Source organism: Struthio camelus, chromosome 21 (assembly GCF_040807025.1).
Source record: "Struthio camelus isolate bStrCam1 chromosome 21, bStrCam1.hap1, whole genome shotgun sequence".
Lineage (NCBI taxonomy): Eukaryota > Metazoa > Chordata > Aves > Struthioniformes > Struthionidae > Struthio > Struthio camelus.
The window spans coordinates 2838653-2862016 of record NC_090962.1 but is presented as its reverse complement, the minus strand read 5'-3'; the positions used below and the strand labels follow the sequence as shown (position 1 = coordinate 2862016).

Sequence of the window (23364 nt, the reverse complement as noted above, 5' to 3'; positions counted from 1 at the left end):
TGTCTTGTCAAATGCCGCAAACTCATGCGCTGCGTTCTACTGCTGTAAAATTTACCCAGAATATGTGCAAGGTGCCTGCAACTGTAGAACTTAGGATTTGTGTAGACTTTTGGTATCAGAATCCAGTGCCTTACCTTTCTAGGCAGTTGCTTCGTTTAGTCCTGTTTGAAAACATTTCAAACTCCATTGAGAAAAGTGTGGGTCAGCAAAGGCAGCCTATTGGAATGCCATTCCAGTGCTTCATTTTTCTGCTGATTAGAAGCCTTTTTGCCTTGAAGAGGTTGTTGGTAGTTGATTAACACAGCCAGCAGACTGGGTAAGGTATTATGGAAGCAGTTTATATTTGACCATGGAAATACGTAGTACCTCAGATATAAGAAGAATTTGTAATCTCTTTGTAGTTCACAAAAAAGGCTGGATTTACAAATGATATAATTTTTAAAACCAAAAGGATTTTACAGGTATGTAGTAGGGTTTATTTACACAAGTAGGATCGTGCCCTTGGGAAGGGGTGGGGGGGGTGGGGGGAAGGAGGGATGTAGCTTGAAAATCTTGAAAGCAGTATGATTATTTAAAATGATTCTCTGATTATTGCTTTCAGTTGTGAGGGGTTTTTTATACTACTGTTGGTATAGAGGAAGTTTTTTGGCTCATGGAGTAGACTATACTTGCATTTCAGTGGCTTTGCAGGCAGAGAATTGTATTAAAATTGTAAGTTTTTAAAAACTTCTATTACTTGGTGTTTGTGCCTACTTCTGTCTTCATCATAGAAAATTATAGAAACTACCTTAATTGTTACATTCATTGTTTTATGGCTATAGCATCAGTGAGGTCAGGAACACTGTTACTTGCGTTACATTTTTAACACCTCGTTGAACAGTGAAAATACATGTGCATAACACTTTACCAGTCCTAAGAAGTCTCCAGGAAATACTGTTCAGACCTTCATCACTAACATTCCTCAGAGAAGACATGCTACATGCGGAGCCAATGTTTTAAAATACTTGGTGATTTCAAAGCTATTCATATAATGTTTACAAGGGAGTCCTTAATTTTTGTCAGAGACATCCCTTGTTTTACGTAGCTCTCAAGTCTGTGTTATGTTCCATTATATTAGCTACCTAAAGGTGCTGTAATGCATCTTGCTATACATAAGCATCATGTACTACACAGTTTTGTTCTGTTTTTTGGATTTTTTTGAGACAAGATTTTGTTGGAATTGTACTTTGCTTATTTGTATAAAAAAAACTAATTACAACTGGTACGTCTTGGTCAACACTTAAACTGATTTGAAATGTAATTATGATTTTTTACTTTGAGACCTGCTATTTAGTATCTAGTAAAAAAAGACTAAACAAAAGATCAGGGAGGCTATCTCTACTGTTATTTTGTGTTATAATTGGGAAAATGCTGTTCAGTGTGATCTAAAATATCAGGTAAATTTAGAGCAAAACTTATAGCGGGGAGAGTCGTCTTGGGAAATACTCAGGAGAAAAAATTATTTGGAGAGTTTAACTGTAGAATTTTCTGATGTGCAGATAATGAGTAGAAAAGATTTAACTTCAAAAATGTTTTTTCAAATCCTTTCGAAGTAAAACACAAGGAAATGAGGCTTATGTTTGCTGAAAGAATTCTTCCATGTGAAGCTGGAGTTGAATAAAAAAAAAAAAATGGTAAAGTGGACAGACATACCATAAATATTTTTTTTTCAGTGTTAGTCATCTGAGTTGTATGTGGCACAACTAAGAACAATTCTAGTTATTCACCCTGTGTATAGGGTGAGTTAATGATGTTCAGGGAAGTACAAAGACAACCTTTTGGATCATTTCAGCACATAAAGTCAATTATTTTAGTGCTTGCTTTTATGGTATTTATCCATTATGTATTGGAAACAGTAGTGCAAAGCTATGATTACTGTTAGCTGTGCATAGAAGCAATAGAGATGGATATGGAATCAAAACCTAAACCAGGAAAAATATGTAAGAAAAACTACAAATGATAATTTTGGTAGAAGAGAGTGGTATCCTAATACTTACAAATAACATTGTAAATATCAGGGTTTCACAATTCTGTTGTGGTCAAAGTTTTTTTCTAAAGCTATACCAACACTTTTTTTAACGTATCTGGTCCTTATTTTCTTACAGTAAAGGCTGCAAGTGCATGATATGTTTTCTTTCTTAAAAAAAGAGGACTTTTATTTGCTCTGTCTGATACAGAAGAGGCAGTTTAAAGTTTAACACTTTCTGTTGAAATGTTAACCCATAGCTATGGCTGGCCCATCTTATTGCTGTACTTGTTCAATTTGTAAATATTTAGTTTAAGTATTCAGTAAGTGTACAGCTTGTCTATTTTTACTTAAGAATATGTTGGCACTGCAGGAACGAGCATGTCCTGGGCAGAGCATATGTGAATGACATGGACTTGACAGCTCAAGCATATTATTAGTTTTCAACATGCAGGCAAAACAGAGGCCTCTGCATATACAGTGGAACTTCATGATATATGGGCATGATAGGTGCAATGCATTCTATATAGTAGCTAGAGAGCCCTCTTCAGGAAAGTCTTCAAAATGATATTGGTGAAAAGGAATACAATGGGATATATCAGATATATCTAGATAAGAGCATAGAAGGATCTGCAAGACCCTTAAGAATATCCAGGTCATGGTGTAGAAGATAGGAACATGCTACTCTTCTCAATGTGTTTCAGCCATCCAGCCACAAGTGTGGAAAGAAGTTGGAGCAAAGGAGAAGGCTGACCAGATGTACCATGAGAGTTCACAGAAAGAACACTCTCTGATCAATAATAAATCTAAAAAAGGGAGTGGGGTTGTTCACATGTCAGATTTTTTTGGGTAATGATTGGCTGTGATCTTAAGACCACTACATCTGGACTGAGAAGGCTGGACTGGAAAAATCTTACCTTGCACTTTCAGTGCAAAAAAGATCTCAGCCTATCAAATTGAAAGATCATAGAGCTCTTTCCAGACAAATTTAAAAAACACATTTTGCTTATGAAGCATAGTGATATTTTCTGTGTTCTATTTACATTCAGCATTTGTTACTTTTAATGCTATGAACCTTAAACAAACCCACCCCAACGCCACACTAACTAGGGAGCCTGAGCAGAAAGTTCCAGAACTTGAATTCGACTCTTTACTCTTAGGCAGTGGTCACAGGTGATGGACTTGGTGGTAAGGGATCAGAGGAAAACATCATTCACTTATATCTACAGGAAGTCTGACAAAGCATATATGACTTTTTTAAACAAAATTATTCAAACTTAATATTTGTAAATTTTCTTATAACTTTTAGGGTTTTTGTAATGTTTTAACTGTTGACCTAAAATATTGTTTTTGGGAATTGAGTCATCTTATTAAAATGATGGATGTTATTTAACTTCAGTAAAAAGATAAGTTTATCTCCTGTGTCTTGATTTAATAGACAATAGAACACTGAACTGCAGTTAAGCAGCTGGTTTAATTTTAAGTAACATCAGTTACTGTAAGAATGTATTTTACAGAATTTATTGTAATTGCAAATAGGATATGATGAATTTGATCCAGATGTGAATACCCTAAAGACAGAATTTAAACTGGGATTGTAGTGGGATAGAGAACTAGATCCCTGACTGAAGTGGTTTGTCAAAAGGTTTTAGAGCTGTTTTTCATTTAGTTATAGTTAAAATATATGCAAGCTGTGCATGTTGAAATATGCATTTCACTGAATGTATTTATTTTCACAACTGTAAAACCATGTGAATAGGGTCATTTTGCCTGTGATAATACTCCTTTCAGTAGTGAAAGAAAAATAAGCTAGTTCTGCATAATCTACAGAAAAATATGGAAGTGCTCCATCCTCTTGTCACCAGCCCTTTTATCTCTGCAAGGAAAACCACTTTGCCTTATTCTGTTCTGGAAATGCTTTCACTCAAAATCCGGATTTGTTCAGCCACTCTGAAAGCAGGTACCTTTTCTTGAAAGGAAGCAGGAACGTGATTTGAATCTGTAGCATAAATGAGGGAGTACAAGAGTTCAGCCTTTTATTGAAATTTATCTATGAAAATCTTTTACCTCTCTGCACATTACAAGACTAGGTTCCTTAAAGAGATTTCTTTTTTACCTAGGCACCCTGAGTAATAAAGCGCATATCAAACATAAAAGCATACCAGGACAGATTCATCACTCATAGTTAGCAGTAACATAGAGACTGTAAAAGGAGAAAGCGTAATGAAAGTTTCTCTAAAACAGTGTATGATGAACTGACCTGGAAATAGTGTGTGCATTTCCTTTCTCATCTTAAAACAGAGATTATCAAATGGTCTAGCTGCATAGCTTGTTAATCTAAGTGATGTCAGATGACCTTTGTGATTTGGATCAATTTACTATTGAATTTCTTGTACTGAGAACAGAGTATTACATGTTACATCTAGGGTAATATATGATTGCCTCATGAGGACCAAGCAGTGGGGAAAAATGTCAGCCTTCAAGTACTAGATTTCTTGCTGCAGAGAAGTTAGTAGTTCTGATAAAGTAAATATTGTGACTTATTGACACAGACATCCAGATAGGAAGTTTTAACCTGAATCAGTGTTAGAAATTTGCCCCCCTCCCCCACCCCCGAGTTCTTTTAATATGTATCCATAGGAGATTTATTATGTTGTTAGCATACATTAGTTTACCGTGTTTGGCTCAAATGTAGAGAAAGGCCAGAAGTTGCTCATTGTAGCACAGAAAGTGAATGGAAACCTAAAGAACATCTTAAATTCTTTAAATCATAAGAAGAAAAAAAAAAAAAAAAGCGCAAACTGCAGAGCTACCATTTGTTTAAAACTGACCTCATCTTACTGGCTACTTAATAGAAAGATGGGCTTTGCTTTGCATGAGCAGATACCAACAGCTGTTTTAGGAAGTTAAGACTTACAGCTGGTACTAAATATCATCTAGCATCTGGTGTTTCAAAGGGTGGTGAAACGGGCAAAGAGAAGACTATCTACTTCTTCCCTAGCAAAAGGTAATTAGTGGCTTGCTAATAACCTGATTCATGTAGCTTAATTTTTAGATTTACATCTAGTGAAATATTATTACTTTGAAACCAGAACTTCTTAGAAATTTCTCTCAATCTCCATACAAAACCATGTATTAAAACAGTCTTATCACTTTGTCATTTAATATTGTTATCACTGAGGATTTGTTGCATGAAAACAAATGGTGATTTTGATTTTTTCCATTAGTATGATTAGGTCTCTTCCAAAGGGAGTTTTGAATGTTGATTTTCTATCTGATATTTCTCTAGAGGAACGGTGACCTCCAGTGGCCAGCAAGGCTAATCCAAACTGTATAAACTACGTAGGCCATAACAGATCAGAATAATGATCAAGTCTGGTAGCCTGTCTCTATCAAAGCCAATACCAGAAGCTTCAGAGGAAGGTAAAAATGGTTCCAAATGCTCATAGCCTACAATGTTTCTCATAGGGATAACTAATTTCCTTCTGATTCATGTAGTAAATTTTATGCCCTGTAGCATGAGTATTGATATAGTTTGTATAGCTGTTTAGTGCAAAAATATGGTCAGAATACTATCTGGGTTGTTTTGTATTTTAACCACAGTTTTTAAGTATAAACTTCTGTGGTGATAAACTCCTTGCTGTAACAGGGGGGATGTAAGTAGAGTATACTTCCTATGATTTAAAAAAAATTACCTCCACAATTCAGAGAAGGCAGGAAGAATTCATTTAAACAGAATTTCTTTCTGAAATAACTAGGCAATTTATTCTTTTATCAGTTGCATGCATTGCATTGCATTACCAGAAGGAAATTTTTTACCAGTGATTAAATTATGTAACACAAGGTAAAATATTATCCTCGCTCTGCTCCGAAACAGTTTGTTTGCCCATACATGAACACACAATTTTGCCTGGAAAGATTTAAGTTTTATACAGAATTTTCAAGGAATTTCCTGAAGATCTTCATGTTGAATTCACTAAACTTTAGTGATTAGACTGCCTAACTTACTGTTAGCCGTGAAGGCTAAGCTCTTGACTTTGCAGAGGCAAATACGCTTGTGAAATGATGTATGGCCTATGTGGAAGTTTTGAATATCGTCATTATTTTACTGTAAACTCTGTTACACAAGGATTCTGAGATTTTTGTGCTTATATTCTTAAGCCACACTACTGAATTTTTTGCATGCAAAAGGAGGAGGGAAGGGAGAGGAATAAACTGATACTATGGAATCTTTGTCCCTTAATGATGTGAGCAAAAGATTCCCTCTTGCAAGAACAGGAACATCACCTGTCTTTTAAGTTATGCAATGCATTCACAGATGCCTCTGAGTGATTATGCTACTTGGAATTTGCAGTTATCCTTCCGTTTGGTATGTGTTTTTCAATTCTGCCCCAACATATCTCCCACCCTTCCTTTGTAAGGGGATCCATGCAAGTTTTGCACCCCTATTATGATATAGCTCTATGAGATTCTCTCTGTATATTTTTACAAAGCCTATAGCAGTGGGACAGTGATCCTATTTAAGGTCCTGTAATTTCTAGTTAGGTGACCTTTTGAACAAAAAGGACATACAATAATGATGAGCATATTATCTTAGTATTGGAAACCTAGATTTATCTATCTCCTTTTCCTTTGATTTGCTAAGGAGAAAACATAGTTTTAATTCAGTAATGTTAAGTGAGAAAAGCAAGTTGGTAACTGAATCATATAAAACAGTAGAAACTTCTTACATAAGGTTTCAAAGAACCTTCAAAGCAAAGAATGTATCCTGAAAATTCCATGCTGGAAACAGTAATGCTGGCATTATTGAAAGAGGATGTTAAGATATATGTGCCTACTCAAAAAAAACAGGATTCTTACAAATTTGTTTTTGCATTGTCTTGTCTTGTATCAGAATCATTCCTATCATTTTCTCCTACTAGCAAAGTAATGACATGATCCATTGTTAGATGTGTATTCTGATGTTCTTGTACATAGTCACAGCCTCATTAAATTAAAGGAGCTTTATATGGATGCAGGATTCCAATTATGCAGACTTTTTGTAGAATTGGCATTTTAAATGGTCACAAGTAGAAGAGCTGTGAAAAATACATGGTTTTAGGTTATGTTTAACATAGATATATAGAGATACTCTAACTATTAAATTGAGAATTTGGGGCAAATTATAAATTTCACTTTTCCTTTCATGTTTAATAACAGCTCTTCAAAGTTTTGCTGCAAGAATTGTTCTTTTTACAAATGTGCTAAATTTACTGATGTCTATTAATATGTTAAAAGTGAAAATGCAATTGATAAAGTTTAAAAAAAAAAAAAAAGCATTATATGCTGGCATCTTCATTGGGATGGTATGTTTAATTGCCAGTTTAATCATTTGCCATGCTTTGCTTTGTAACTAGCACCCTGGTTACACTTTTGGAATTGGGTTTGTAATGAAACTGTTTTCTGTGTGATGTGTATCTAACAAGAAATGGGTACAGTCTGGTCCTAAAATAAAATTGGAGCATGGGACTCGATGAATATTTTTTTACAAGGGATAAAATAAGGGATTCAATCAAATATTTAAAAACTAAATAATCAAAATAGGGGTTCTGGAGAAGAAGGAGAATTTTCCAGGTAATCCTAATGTCTCTAGATAAACGTGTTGCAATTTTGCCTGATCCTCCAAATTCCTAATACTCCCAGATTCCAATCTGGGAGTATTTTACTGATGTGAAAGTAAATATATCAGCCAGTTGGTTTGTAGGATTGAGCTCTTTTTAATTTTTAATCAAAACCTGTAAATGGTTAATTGAAATTTTTCTAATTTATTTTTCGCAGTTAGCAAGATATCTTATTCAAACCAGGCAATATGTACTACTTTACCTTTTATTGTATTGCTGTATATGTTTAACTGTATTATGTTTATGTGTATGTGTATATATAGTGTATGTATTTCTTTGGGAACTAAACTTTCTGTGATGCCATCCACATTTTTTATGTAGAGCTATAAAAGACAAATTAAGGATTAGAAGAGGAAGACTGATGAAACTTTTATGATTTTGTGTAGGCTGAAGTTAGTCTTGACTGCATTAAAACACTTTCAAATAGAGGTTTCACCTGATATATTGGATCTCCATCAACCACATATGTAAGAACAATAGTATTTTTTAATGCAATTATGAAGGAGAAGGGACTTAAACATTGTACTATTCTTTCACCAGTTATGACACCAATAAGTTTTGAGCCTTTCCATCAGTTTTTGCTTATTTTGATAGGCATGTGGACTCAAAGATACTATATGCCATGTCTTCTGTGAAAACGAGCATCAGGGTAGACAAGATAGAACCAAATTAGTCCTCTAGTGAGGCAAGACGGGGAATTCTCTCCAAAAGCAGCTGTCTAACCAGGATACTTGTGTTGACTGGCGATCAACGGCCATGTATTTCTGGACTAGCTTTGCCCAAACAAACCAGGAGTGCCTAGAGGGAACTGAGAGAATTGTGGGAGATGGACATATGATCTTGGGAGAGGAGGTGGAGAAGATGTAGAATGTTGGATATGAGAACCCTGGAAGTATTCTGGTTAGTGTTGTGTAGGATCTGGGAGAGCTGAGGCCAGAATTCAGAGTTGCTTGTTTCTAAAGTACTAATTTCAGTCCAATCCAAGTCGGAATCCAAAGTTGTTACAGTGGCTTCTTTAAAGAAATAGGTTCTTTCAGGCAGCTTCCATATGATAATGCAATGCCAAGTGAATTTAGAACTTTCGGGAAAAATGTAATCAGTTGCTTGTAATTTTTTTATCTGTTTCTGAGCAAATTTTAATCTTCAATGTATAACACTTTCTTATTTTGTGCTTAGTAAGTATGAACATATTTAATTTATTGAAGTAATAAGATTTCTTCATGGCCGGTCTGTGTTTCATGCCTGTCATCATTTATATGTAGATGTGAGGATCATCTGTTGAGTGTGAAAGATACTCTTCATTGGTGTTAGGTCCACTATTTTTCTTTCATCCCCAGTTTACTTGCTAATATATACAAACATTTTGGTTATCCCACTATTTCTAACTAGTGAGGCGTTAAAATGCATAAACGTACAGATTTTATTTTAGGAAGTGTTATATTTTTCCATGCATAACTTTTCTGTAATATTTAATGCTCCCCTTTTTATCTTCGTAATATTGCATTCCTGAATTGTACTTTTTTTGGTATAGGGTATGCCCATAGTATTTTGACAGGCATGGACGTTCGTATGTGATCAGTCATCTTCCTATAAAACATAGACATTTGTAGGACAAATCTAACTAAAATCATATGAAGAAGTTAAGTGATATAACCTCTTTGAAACACTTTGAATTTCAGTTATACTAAAGAGTTTGACGCATTAGACCTTCTGCTTGCTTATATCCAGTGTAGTTTAGTTCACACCAACTTTTTAACATCAGAGACAGGAATTCAAATAATAAGCAATACTGTTCCTTTCTTCTTGATTTTTTTCCTAGAATGTAGTGCTTTGGAGTAGTTTGTTCATTTGTATAAAGGAAATGAGTAGTAGCTACGGCTGGGTCGTTGTACAGTGTGCTTAGTATATAAAATAACTAGTTTGAATGTCCCCCAAACTTTAAACAGAAATGGGAGAGAGGTGGCTAACTTTTTTTTTTTAATCAATGTTTTTGAGCATCAGCAGAAGCAATGTTTTGCGTTTGGGTTCCACTCGCTTCCTCTTTACAATGCAGAAGAGAAATTTTGAGGTTTTGTTAGTGGTACAGTGGTAGAGGGTTTTTTTAGGGTACAGTGTAAAATTTCAAGTCATGATCAAGAGGGTTCAAATTGGAAATGTGAGTGGTGTATAATAACTTCAGGAGAAATATGAGAAGAATCCAGTAGAATAAGTCACAGTAAATCATTTGGAACTTCCAAAGGGTTCCTTAAAATTAAAGATGCTTTATTTTCTATAATATTTCAACTGGCAGAGTCAGTAATATGGTAGAAGTAATATGTGTAGACAACATAGTAGTATTACCTGTCATTTATGGTAAATGTGATTCAGCTGACTGGTTTTGTGAACCAATAAATCAGACAGATCAATTGCATGTACTTCCATTAGCTTCCTAAACTTAAATTACTTGTGATTTCCACCCCCTCTCCCCCTGCCCTCTTCTGGAGCTATGACTACTTTGAAGCAAGCTAAAAAGTGTGGAGTTCTTATTGAGCCTTTCCAAACTGCCATGGATAGAGATTCAGACATTATTCAGACGTGATTATCTAATCACATTTAACTTATCACCTCCTGTATAACTCAAGCTCGTGATAACAGGGATCTGATAAATCTGGAGACTGGTAGGGATTTGTCTTAATCAGAAAACTTCAGGCACTGAAGATGCTATTGGTAGTAGCAAATCAGAAAAGGTTCTTAATGAGTGGAACAGCATTATTTGAGTCAAAAACATTTTCCCTGTGTTTATTGATACTCTCTGGTGTGGAAGATAAATGTTGGTTTCCAGCTCCTGTAGCAGGAAATATTTACATTAAATATATTCATAGTTACATTTTAACTAGAGAATAGAAGTCTGGGCTGTTCCAGCTATTTTATTGTTTAGCATTACTGTCTTATAGTGACTGCTTACCCCTGTGGCTAGTAATTGATGAGGACATTAGTAAATAAAGCTTATTGTTTTGTACTGTGCTAGAATTATGTTAACAAATAAGTAAGTCTGGTTATACTGAAATAGCATAGGTTGATTTACATGCAGCTTTTCTTTTCTAAGAGGTCACCTTTACAAGAGGGGGAGCTTCAGAGAGGAGCTTGCGAAAGGATAAAAATGAGTTAAATCCTGGGGGAAAGTATCTTGTCTTGAGTAGAGAGTTTCTGGAGTATATTCTCAGTTTAAAAACTGACCCAGACTTATATAGCAACAATGCATTTCTTAATTCACATGGTGAGAGACTTGGGAAACAGCTTTTTATACACTCTCTAAACTTAAATTTTTATTAAATTTTGATAATTTTTCAAATTTTTGTGTTTTAAATATAGCAGTAATATAAACAGGTGATTGCATACTATTTAGTGTCAAAATCTACTTGACTAAAATTTTTTCAGATGTTATTAATATCTTTATTAATATATGTTTATATCTTTCACCAATATTGAACTTAAGTATAGTGACTTTATGTATGTTTGTAATCTAGAGACAATGTATGTTGTTGTTTTGAGATTTAGTAAATATTCAGTGTTTTTCTCTCCTCCATTATAATTCTTCTTAGCTGGAAAAGAAGCAAGCAACCCCTCCATTTCAGCCTCAGATCACAGATGATTATGGTTTGGATAACTTTGATACGCAGTTTACCAGTGAACCTGTGCAGCTAACCCCGGATGATGAGTATGTCTTCCTTTTTCCCCAAATACAATTGCATGTTAAGAGATATTTACAGATTACGAAATTATTTACAGTTTTCTGGGAGGAAAGTGTTAGAGAGGTGTTAGAGTGGGAGGTTCAGTGTTAGAACATGGTTGAGTTAAAGAATTCAGTTTATTTAAGTAACTGACATTTTACATAACTTATTTTTATATATTTGAAGACTGATCATTTATTAGATTACTAGGCAGAAGAGTTTATTGACTTATTGCTTAGCATGTGCTTGGCATGGTATTAGGAGATGAAAACTTGATTCCTAACCCATTTCTGCATTAAGAAAAAATAGAGACAGTTTCTCGGATCTTGGAATAAACTTGAGATAGCAGAAGAGCCTTAGAAAAGGGTATTACTCCAATGTGCTATGGAAGCTTTTGCAAGAAGTAGAAGTATGGTTTAATAAAGGAATTTGAAAGCTGCGAAGTGATTGCAGTATGCAGAAGAATTAAAGTGGCTTCAAATACAGGATGGTATACAAGAAGACAGGCTGTTTGGTAGTTAGGTGGGAGACTTCTCTTGCCCAGAGCTAAGCAACTAAGAGCATAACTGCACAAAGGTTTAGGGGTAAGCTGAAGCCTAAAAAGTTGAAATTGGAAGCTTGAACTTCAGTTAGGAAAAACAAGGGGACGCTGTATGCAACAGGGTAGGGTAAAAATGTCAGAGAAAAACAGCCCTGGGAAGATCTAGCACCTGTCTGGTAAGAAATGCTTTGTGGAAAGTGAGAGGAAAGTGGCTCAGATGATATCAGGGTGAGACACGGTATCTAATTGCTGAGGAATACAAAAGCTTGCATCTTTTCTATTCTTTTTTTTTTTTCCCCAAGGTTCACTTTTTCTTTCATGGCTTAGGCATGTGACACTAATGCCAGAAGTGGCATTAGTGCACCTTTTAAAATGCACCTTTTAAAAAACTTTAAAATATGGTTCCTCATGAAAGAACTGAGGTATTAATAATAGACTTACCATGTCTAAGTTCTTAGATACTATCTGAAGTGCTGCATGAAATACAGTGGCCTGCCATTTTGGCAGGCAGAAGCTGTTGCATATTATCAAATGGCTCTCATAATTAAGGATGCAAGACCGTTGCATTCCAGCCTGTGTGTTTTTACTAATTGTGCCCCTTCCATGGTGGTTAAGCAACAAAGCTAAACTTCTCTGAAAGATGGGCAATGATGTCTCAAAGCTTCCTTCACAAAGTCCTAGTCCAGCCCCCAGGGATAAGAGACTCTAAAGATTAGGTAGTTTGTCTGGGGATTTAGATTTGTACAAATAAATGCTATGCTAGTTAAATTTATGATTGTAAAAATTAACCCTGTAACTAGTGATCTGATTAAGTTGAGTCTACCCAAGTGGCAATGAATTCACTATCCATGGGTCTTCCTCTTGGTGCTTTCTTGGGCTAGCAGGTGTTCATCCTCAAGTGATTATGTGTAGGGAGATTTCATTGTGGATGTTTGTGTGCCCAGGTGCTCAAGCTTGAATTTTTAACTGGTGTTGCCTATATACCTTAGATCTGTATTTCACAACCTACTCTGCATTCTCTATTTCTCAAAAATCCAGAATAAATGAAGTGACTAGCTGAATCGAGACCAGAGCTATGTACTTCAGTTAAGTTTCTGTGTAGAAACCAAAGAATGGCAAGGCATATTCATCCATTATAGATTTCTGCTTGACAACAAAATTAAGTACCAAGTGCATGTGTGCCTGTAGTGGGAAATTATATGGCATTATTTGACTTCTCAAAAGAAGTTTCAAAGAAATTGTCTTTTCTATATGCATCAATTTATAACTCTTTCGTTTAATTTCCAGTGCATACAAAGTACAGCAACACAAGTAGTTCTAATTGATAACACTAAATCAATGTTTCTCTTTATTTTTCAGAGATATAATAAAACGAATAGATCAGTCAGAATTTGAAGGATTTGAATATATTAATCCATTGTTGTTGTCAACAGAAGAAACAGTATGAAGGAATGTCATCTTCAGTGTGGACAATGTGAATGACCTTTAAATTTATCCTTAACTACAGTATATGCATGCGAGGCTGGGGAACCGTAAGATTTTGGATGGAGACCAATGATTTAAAAAAAAAAAAAAAAAAATTGCTGCTGAAAATCAGAGGAGACTAATGATTTTGGTGGGTGTCTTCCGCTACATAGTGGTTCTTAAGTTCTGGGCACTGACACAACTGGCTTCATTAATGAAGGAATTTGCATTTTGTGCCTGTTTCATGAAGAATCAAAACATTCATTGCATCCCTGGAAAAAGATTCTGAACAACTTTGAGATCTGCGCCCTTTCTACAAACATTTGATGCAATGAGCTACCAATTGAAGATTATTAGAGTGTAACATCCTGAAGAATAAAGTGTATTGCAGTGGTGTTGAAGCTTATTTTTGATGCCTTTTTTCACAAGTGGTACCTGTCTAAACGTCTCAGATATATTTAAAAGGAGTTGTGTTTTATTAGCAATCAAAACATAAATTTGGGTACAAGATTTAAGTGCCTAAATGGATAAACTGCTTTGAAGAATTATTACATGTTTGGAACGTTCTTAAACGGGGTAAGTTCTGCTTGTTAATATTAAGTAACCATTTACATATGAAACATACAGTACATAGCTGCAGCATAATATTCATTTGCGTCTTGATAGAATTTGAAATGCAGAGTGACTCAGCAATATTAACTCCAAATTAGAATTTACAATATCAACTCCAAAATCTATTGTTTTAAACTCCAAATTTACCAAAAGATAGATTGAAGAAAACTAAATTTGCACAGAAAGGATTTCTGAAATACTTAAGCAGTGCCTACACCTAGTGATGCTTTTTGTTGTATACTAGATTTTTGAAGAGTATTTTTATCAACAGTACAAATATTCAGAAGTAGGGCAAAAGCATAATAGATAGCCTTAAAGTTTGAATAATACATCTAGAACATCCGTAACATAAAATACACTTTCCTGATAAAGCACACCTCCTACTTACAATAAACTGTCTGCTTGAAAATACTCAATGTATATTAATAACTAATCATCCTATATAAGAGAATGGGATGTTTTGGTAAAACGGTTTGCATCAAAGTAGTAAGTTTTTTTCTAATGGAAGAAACATTGAATACCTGAAAAATTATGTAAAGAGGAAGATAACCACTGAATCCCTTCTCCTAGAAACTGGGGGGTGGAGGGGAGGGGAGGGAAAGGGGGCATTACATCAGAAAGGTTTAACAATTTATCAGCTTGGAAAAACTCATGTCACTACATTTGAGGACTAGCAAGTATGTGTTGCTATCTAAAACTTCAGATGCTTGTAAAGATTTACCTGCCTCTATGGGTAACAGCAGCAGGGGCAGTGTTTCTTTTTACTAAGTTTCTGGTTAACTATATTGTGTGGCTTGTAGGTCTGGAAAAAGGTTTGAGAAGGAAGGAATGAGAAACCCTGTGCCATGACATCTTACCTAATTTGGTGTAAAATGCAGGATAAATTGCAACACTTTCACTTTCTGTACATTAACATATGGTTTTCTCAGGGTACAGCATTGCATTAGGTGCTGAACATGACATCTTTCGGATTCACATCCAAGTCATGAGGTGCTAGGATGAGACTGCCAAGACCTTGTGTTTAAAATTAACCATTGATTGATGACCTACATTTTTGTATCTCCTCATTAGGCACTATTACACAGACCTGTGGTTATTAAGTTCTATTAATACCATTCAGATTTAAGTTGTGGGTTTCTCTCTGTTGGACTGTAGCTTTTTATTTTGAGCAAGATGCGTTTTAACCAGCACTAAATAATTTAACTGGTAAGAAATACTTGCCTCAAATGCCTGGACATTAGAATTATTTGCTTTCAAGTGTAATCACAAAATTTTTAATTTTAATTACCCCTTTTTTCTTTCCCTGTAAATTACTTAATGTACTCTGAATAATTTCTCTTTCAGTGTTTAATCAAATCTCCTGGTTATACGACTAATCAATAGTTAGATCAGTCAGATCATGAATGGAAATACAGAAGTTACACTGTCCTTTGACGTTCTGGGGCATGGGACTTAGAAATAGAAACAAGGAAGGGTGGAGGATTTTTTGTTTTTCTTTAACCTTGTTTCTAGGTGGCCAGAACATCTTGGGGGGGGGGGGGGGGGGGGAGGAACGACAAAAAGGCATATTTGCTAAACAAGCATTTAAAAAAATATATACTTCATTTATTTAAAAATATAAGGCATTTAAAATGTTGCTGTGTTGCCAAATAGTTTGCTGGTTACAAGTTTGGTTGCTCATGTGCAAGTGTATGAAAAATGTTCTGTTTATGATGAAGGGGAAATTTTTTATATGAAGTACTTGTTTTATAAATAAAAGAAGATGAAGGATGTAATTAAATGTGTGTTTTAAAAAAATCCTAATATATTACAAATGGATCTGGTAATGATATATAGTTGTCTTATTTGAAAATAGTAAATGAAAAATCTAGCTAATTTAATGATTGTAAAACAGTAAATATGTTCTTGTAGTTTTGTATAATTAATTAGTTGGGATCTTTGCTGACCAGTTTTAATTGTGCAGAAGATGGTATACTAATCCATAACAGTTAAGATCATTTATATTCTTGCACAACTATTAAAGACTTTAATGAAAAAGCTGACTGTTATTATTTATCAGTAAACTGAGCTGTGTCCAGCTTACTCTTTTTAAAAAGACCCCGTTGCAAATTACAAAACTATGGAATTCTTACTGTATTTTGATACTGTATTCAATGTTCCTTCTGTGTTTTTTGGATCATATCTGAACTGTATGTTTTTGAAGTTGAGGCCACAAGTTTATTGTGACAGAAAACCATTCAAATACTGAAACTTAGTCTAGTAATTTGAGTTACACTTTTCACCTCATGGGAAAATTATAGAAATAGCTGAAAGATGCACTGCTGTAACTCTGGCATATAGTGCTTTGTGAAAAGAAATTAATTTCAACTCTGAGGCTGTGACTCAAGACTTGATGTATTGCCTGAATAAGCTAGCTTGTTCAGTAAACTGCACAAGTGAATACTTGGGGCGAGTGAACAACCTACTTGTTGTTTTCCTCCCTTCCATTTGTTGTTACTAAATTATCACTAAATACCGTATATTGCCCATCATGGGCAAGGCTGCTTTTCTCAAACTTACAAAATGCTTACTTGCTGCTATTAGGAAGCTATGAAAATTGTAGATGAGTCTTGATATCATCCAGACATGACAAACTTTCAGTGTGTGTGTGTGTTTGTTTTTTCCCCTTGAAACACTGATGCTTACTAAAGAAAAAGCACAAGCTGTTTTTCCTACTTGCGAGCAGGGGCAAGGAGCAACCCTGTTTTGGCTGAGTGACTATTAAGTCTAGAGTTGCATTTCAGTATTATGAAACTGGCAGGAAAAGTGTTCTATTTATATGTTGCTTTCTGGAGCCTACTTACTTTAGACTAGGCATGTTAATGGAGTGGATGTTGACTAAATACTTATGAAGTAAGATATGAATCTAGCTGTGTTGCTTCAAAAAGGAAAAAAAAATCACACCCTTTATTTGGTCTGGGCTGTGTTTTCTTTAACATAGATGCATTCAGAGAATCAACAAAGTCTTTATTTAGATATTCAACTCGTCAAAAATGCAAGGCTAGAGTGAGTTTTTATTTTTCTCAAATGATCTATTGATAAGAAAAAATAGATCAGTAAACTTTTAGATTAACAAGACAACTGTTCATTCATCTAAACTGCTTTCTTCTGTACTTTTATTTTCAGAACAGCTAAGGTACATGAGACAAAATAGGTTCTTCAGGGACTTGCAGCAGTGCATTCTTCTGAGGTACCCAGATTCTAGGAAGGCTAAGTCATTTCTGTGGGGGTCGCTGGAACATCTTACAGCAGCATTTTCAGAACTAGAACTATTTTACATATATTTGAGAGGATTTATAATAAAAGGACCATAAACTGCAGGCAGGTGCTATTTCACTTTCCTTTTTGGAGGCATTGGTTTGGTTTGCTACCCTTAAAGTTTGAGACAAGCATGTTTTCCCTTGACGTACTTTTTCCTTCGAGAAAGGTTCATCCTCGACCTTGTGACTTTGCTCTTCGTTCCTCTGAAATTACCACGTTACATCATCTGCGCTTTCAGACAAGCATCTAGCAAGATGGCCATCAATATCCAATTGTGACAGTCTGTAAATTCAGAGAATTTATTCAGTGAGAAACAAAGTTAACTTATGCTGTTCATCACATTTACTCTCATTTCCTAACTAATCAGAAATGTTGTAGTAGCTTAACAGATAAATCATTCCTATGCTCAGAAATGTTATAATCTGCCACAAACCCTTGTGCTTCTACATGCTGCTGGAGAGTTTGCTAATGCCACTTACTAGAAGGTGATGCTAAGGACAAATAATGCTTTCCTTAGAATGATGGATGCAAAGTTTTTGTTTTAATTATCCTGATTTTGAGAGGTATCCTATCTACATGAAATGCTCTTGCTGTTAGTGATCTTAAAATCAGTTTTCAGTCTAGGAATTCATAATTAAGACAAAATAGCTGATACGAAACAGAAAACCATTATCTTACTCCACATTCAACTGCAACTTGAGGATACAGGAAATAGGAGATCTCTGATAGGGATGGAGGCTTTAACATTTTCCCTTTGCTTCCCCCCTCCCCCCCCTTTTTTTTTTTTAAAGAGTTACTTGTGATTGTGAGTTCTCTCTCCCCACCCCCCCATTATATTAAATGTAAAACTACTGCTAATCAGTACAGAGTAACTAATAGCACAGAGATGAATATGAGGATATGGAGTATATCTAGCCTTTCTGTCAAACTTTCTTGATATAATGTCCACAATTTTGATAATATTAATGAAGCTATCCTCTTGTCTCCTTGTTCAGCATCCTAGAGAAGGAAAATGTTGGAGACATTTATCTTCCAGCTACAGGGCCTGTTAAAGAGCATATGTTAGTTTTCAGCAACTATGACAGCATAGATGCTATTCAGAGGTACAACGGCAGGAGGCTAACGTAGTTCTTATTGGAGAATAGATGTTCAATTGTGTGGTGGTGTGTGTTTGCTGTGGGGTTTTTTGGTAGAGGTAGTCTGATAGCAGTGGATGACTGACATCTTATTTTGTTGTATTAATTTGGGCTCGCGTAAGGAAAATCAGCTTCCTCCCATTTTTCCCTGACCTGGAAAGCTAAATCTAAAATTAAGAGCACAGTTGCTCAGCCAAGTGTCCAGGTACTTGCTGAACAGCTACACCAGTGTAGCTGTAACTGTAAACTCTAGATCTTGAAGGGAATGTGACAAGTATGAGATTAAACCGTCTAGTTCTAAAGTTAGCTTTTAGCTACTAGGAGTGCTGATTTAGAATAATTTTTGAATTATAATATAGACTTCACGAAAGTCTTTTCATACTCAAGTATTTTAAACTGCTAATTCTAAAAATACTAGCAAGATTTACCAGAGAATTCCAACTTAGTTTTTTTTTGAAGTGTTATAATTTACTAATCAGGAACTTTTAGACTGAATTAGAAGTAGGCGATTCTGACACTTCAGAAAGTGGCACTTTACAGTAAAAATTCTGCCTGCCCTGATTTTCATTGTTTCGTTTGTAGAGAATGCAACTGAAAACATTGTTTTCTGTATACTCTAAAGTTATTTCAAAAAAGTACAAAAGACTTACGTTCCACTAAACTGAATCAGACACATTGGACAACTGTCAAGAATTAAAGTTACTTCACTCTGATCTTCAGGCTTTTCCTTGCAGCTTTCAGTTCCAGGCACGTTGACAAGAAGAGACTTCCTTTCTGCAGGCATAGATCTGGCCTCACCAAACGAAACATTGCCTGGATGTGTTTGTAACTGGGACTCTCTGCTGTTCTGTACAGTCCCCCTGCAGTGCTGCTGAAAGCTAAGAGCTTTTGCAGAGCTTTGCGACAATGCCAAGTGATATGCAGAATGTTCATGTTGAGCGAGTATACATGATTTAGGATTTTCATCTGGCACTGAAATACCTTTTGAGTTCTCCCCAACCATGTTTTTGGTTTGATCTCTAATATTTACACAGCACATTTTCTCAGCTGTAGAAGGTAAACTTTTTGGTTTATCTGGTTGGCTGCATCCTTTCAGTAAATGGTCAGTTTGGCTTTCTGTTAGCTGAGGGGAGCTAAGATCCTTTTGTTTTAGACTTTTTTCTTTGTAAAAAGATGGGAATGATATCCACTGAAAGTCTTTCATTCCAATTTTGAAGACTTCTGGTTTTCGTAGATTCTCTTCCTCAGAACTCTAGAACACACCCAAAATGTCCTCAGAACAAATGCAATTCAATCTGTCTATTAAAACAAGATTGGGCATAGTACAAACAACTGAGAAGGCTAAACTGCATTGGAAAAAAAAATAAGTATTTTATATTTAGATCCCTCTTCAGCTCTTGTAAAGCAATTAAGAACTTCCTCCTGGAGTTTATGCAATATATGTATTTCTTTAACATTTTTAAATTGATACAGTTGATTGAACACACATAGGATACTGCTACTATGTCCCACAGAGGCTAAGGAGGATGAAAATGCAATAAAAAGTGAAGATTGCTGCTGTTTGCTCTTGATGTTTGCGGGAGGAGGGGGAGAATTTCCTCTAGGAGAACTCCATTGGGTTTTTTTGTGTTGTGATAGCCCCTAATGCTATAGAGCTCTTATGTTTGTTACTGTGTAATTTACCTCTGTTACGGTTTGCCTTTTTCAGTTTCATTCCTCTAGCAGAAGCTAGTGCTTATGAGCAGTCAGTGTACACTGGGTCACCTCTTCTCAGTAAAAGTTCTAATGCACTAAACAATTTGTCACATTATGGGGAGTGGGGAAGGAACTAGCAACTTGTTCTTATACCACCTGCTAACCACACTAAGCCCCACTACTCTATGTAGTAACTAAACAGCAGAAAACCAACATCCATTTAAAAGCTGTTTTAGATTGTTTCTCCTAACTCATAGTTAACATCACAGTTCAGATTATCAGTATTTTAACCGCTACAGAAAGTGCAGACAATAGCACACACTACCTTTCCAAAGAACTCTGGAAAACTGGACACTGTTTGCCAATTTGTGCATTTTAAGTCTTGATTGACAGCTTTCAGTAGTAAGATCCATGTTTTTTCACACTCACTTAAGTCGTCTTTTTCAAACCAGGAACATCTGTCAGCCGATGTCCTGTAAACAGAGAAACAGTCCACTAGTTTGCTGTGGGCAGGAGGGAAGGAAATACTTTGCATTGTTACTATGTTTGTCTTTTAACTAACTTGATTTACTCCTCCTGTAACACTAACTGTGTATCCATTCTTAACCTTTGATTTATCAAGACAAAAGTATTAAAAGCAAGATGTTCCAGTAGTTGACAGTGCATTAAGTCCATTAACCTCTTTCAGTCCAATTCAGTGGCAAAATTTTGCAATTCTCCCCTTTCCATTTTTAATGGCCTAGTATAAGGTAATCTTGTGATTGAAAATGCATTTAATTCTACCTTATGTACAACTAAGAACTCTATTCTTGCCTATTTTCTCTTGATCAAGCAGCACAATACCTGCTAAAATGACAGTTACATTCGACAATTCTGGTATGCCAAACCATAAAGAGGTACATAAAAAGAAGCATTTGTCAACTGGAGCAAGTATACAAATGCAGATTCCTCCGAGCTTAAAGGAGGGGCAAGACTACCTGTGGAGGACAAAATGGTTTAGCTGTTCATTACACTATTTGTTTACCAGGGCAACCTCCATATAGCCTACAGCAAGTTCTTGCTAGAACACAGAAGTTATTTATCCTGCAAACTCAGTTTTAGGGTCTGAAGTAACTATTACAGCTTTCAGAAAAAGTTACCCTATATTTGAACAGCATGTCTAAAAGCTGTACTTTCTACTTGTAACAAATGAGGTCTATGTATTACTGTCTGCCCTTCTAGGTGAAATAGTTAAGTGTAGCCATTACTTTTTCTCTCAAGGACTGAACTGGGCACTTGCTGAGTACAGAAATCACTTAAGTGTTTGCACTGAGGAAGGCAACTGCATTGATTCCCATGTCTGCTTGGCTGTTCCTATACTGCCATTTTAAACTACTGATGATCTTTCTAAACAATGCTATCTAACTAATCCTTCCTAGGAAGCCATTAGAAAGGTTTAACTATAAAACAAGCATAAAAAGGTTTTTATACTATTAGAGCAGTATAAAAAATAATGGATTATCAATATCAGAATACTAGTTCCAGTGTTCCCACTTCTTACTGATGCATTTTATTGGGTGGTAGCTAAAGAATGACACTGCAGTAAAGAGGAATGAGGTACAATTTTCCACAAGCCTTCAAAAGAAGAAAAGCAGCCTTCTGAAGCCTATGTTTGGTAAGTGGGATTGCTGACTGCTTGCTTGCTTGCTTATCCCAACAGGCTGGGACAAGAAGCAAACCACTACTTCCTTGCCCGACTTTTCTTCCTCCTCCCTTACTTGAGGCCCAGCCTAGAAGAAACAGAAATTGTTCTTGGCCTCCTGTGAATTTATTTTGAAGAAAGATGTCAAGATAACTTAATACATTAACATTCCCTGTGGGTCCGTCCCTTCCTCGCAGGTGCTGTGTGGTGTCCGAAAAAAAACCATGCACAAGACCTAGTATACTTTAGTTTGCAACTGGCCTCTCAATTTTTTTTTTACGTGCTGTATGTGTTTTATGAAATAACTTGTATACAGCCGTGAATATGCTACGACCACGCCTACGAGATGTTTAAGGCTGTAAGCGTTATCCTGAAGGTCCCAGGCGCATCTCTGCGGCACGGAGGGCGGTGACAAGGAGCAGGGGAGAGCGGAGCGGCCCCTCCTCCGAGGGGCGTGCGCGCCTGACCCTACCGCGGACCGACGGAGGGGCGAGACCGCTGCGCCCCTAGGGCCGGGGAGGCCCTGACGGCGCGGGCGGCGGAGGCGGCTCTGCTCCCCGGCGCGCCCTTCCTCCCGCCTCAGCTGGAGGCGGGAAGCGGCACCCGCGCGCTGGCCCTCCCACCTCTCCCCTCCGGCGCCCGGGGACTCACTGGCGCCGCCCGGGGGGGTCCCGGGCAGGGCTGGGCTCCCGGCTGCGGTCTGGCAGCGCTTTCCTGGGTTTGAGGCGCAGCTTGGCGGCTCCTTCCTGAGACATGGATGAGGCACCGGCCCGGCCCGGCCCGGCCCGGCTTTCCCTGACAGGGCCGCTTGGCGCTCCTCTCCCTGCTCCCCCTTTTCTGGGCGGGCGGCCCCGTGCCTGCCTACAGGGCTTGCGCCGGAGGGCCGCCTCCTCGCTGGGGGCCGCGAGGCAGAGGCGCCGCCCGCTCGCGAGGCGGTGGCTGAGGCGGCAGGCAGCTGCGAGCTGTCCGGCCCTGCCGCCGCGCCAGAGCTTCCCTTCGCTTCTCCGCGTCGTTGGCTGCGCGGCGCTCCTGCCCGTAGTCGGGCGGAGCCGGCTGCCGGCCCTCCCTCCCCCTGGCCGGGGCCGCGGGGCGGGCCGGCCGCTGCGGTGTGAGCTGCGGGGGCCTCGCGCGCGCCTCCGGCTCTGTCCTCAGAGCTGCCCTGCCCCAACGGTCGGCGGCGGGGGGCGGGGGCCCCCGCAGCCCTCAAGAAAAATTGCTCCTTCTTTAGCGCCTCTGCCGCGGTCCGCTCCGCACCGGCGGTGCCTGAAATACCACAGATAACCTGAAGTTCCGCTACTAAGTACTTGTCCAGCTCAAAAGTCATCTTTATAGTATTAATTCTACTCTAAACCGTTTGTATGTGCTGGATTTTAGTATATGTGGGGCTTGGATGTGGAGTAATCGTTATGGAAATGCAGTATTTTATGTATGGCCGCTGTGTTTTACTGGGTATTCTTTAGGTAGGATCAATGAGTTGGCCAAGGCGTTGTCCTGTACTTCCTTGAAAGCACAATGTTTGGGACTGTAAGCAAATATGTGAAATCAGGCTTTGGTTGAACT

At 37.2% G+C, this 23364-nt stretch overlaps 2 protein-coding genes across 9 annotated transcripts in view; one reads left to right on the top strand and one right to left on the bottom strand.

The window, feature by feature from the left end:
* The window catches only part of PRKCZ (protein kinase C zeta), a 78282-nt gene extending 62696 nt beyond the window's left edge, over window positions 1-15586 (top strand). For 7 of the 8 annotated variants that reach the window (XM_068915975.1, XM_068915974.1, XM_068915972.1 and 4 more), the window contains 2 exons: window positions 11247-11362; window positions 13276-15586. In XM_068915975.1, the coding sequence (XP_068772076.1) occupies window positions 11247-11362; window positions 13276-13363 (204 nt within the window). In that variant the 3' untranslated portion in view covers window positions 13364-15586. Of the gene's footprint in view, window positions 1-5294; window positions 5429-11246; window positions 11363-13275 lie in introns of all 8 variants that reach the window. The other variant, XR_011135776.1, reaches the window with a different exon arrangement.
* A 1320-nt stretch (window positions 15587-16906) lies between these two features.
* Window positions 16907-22828, bottom strand: FAAP20 (FA core complex associated protein 20). The gene is made up of 4 exons (XM_068915987.1): window positions 22456-22828; window positions 20449-20596; window positions 19079-19680; window positions 16907-17574 (listed from the first exon to the last, which is right to left on the bottom strand). The coding sequence occupies exons 1-4, from the start codon at window positions 22557-22559 to the stop codon at window positions 17502-17504; spliced, it is 927 nt and encodes a 308-aa protein (XP_068772088.1). The 5' UTR covers window positions 22560-22828; the 3' UTR covers window positions 16907-17501.
* Window positions 22829-23364: the final 536 nt, after the last annotated feature.

What these genes read in the sequence shown, in the direction of transcription:
- FAAP20 (XM_068915987.1), bottom strand. Translation starts at nt 22,559, where the DNA reads ATGTCTCAGGAAGGAGCCGCCAAGCTGCGCCTCAAACCCAGGAAAGCG. An exon ending in TTCCAGAGTTCTTTGGAAAG is followed by an intron (nt 19,681 to 20,448) that starts GTAGTGTGTGCT and finishes GGTGTGTTCTAG; the next exon opens with AGTTCTGAGGAAGAGAATCT. An exon ending in CTGATTCAGTTTAGTGGAAC is followed by an intron (nt 17,575 to 19,078) that starts GTAAGTCTTTTG and finishes CTGAATTTACAG; the next exon opens with ACTGTCACAATTGGATATTG.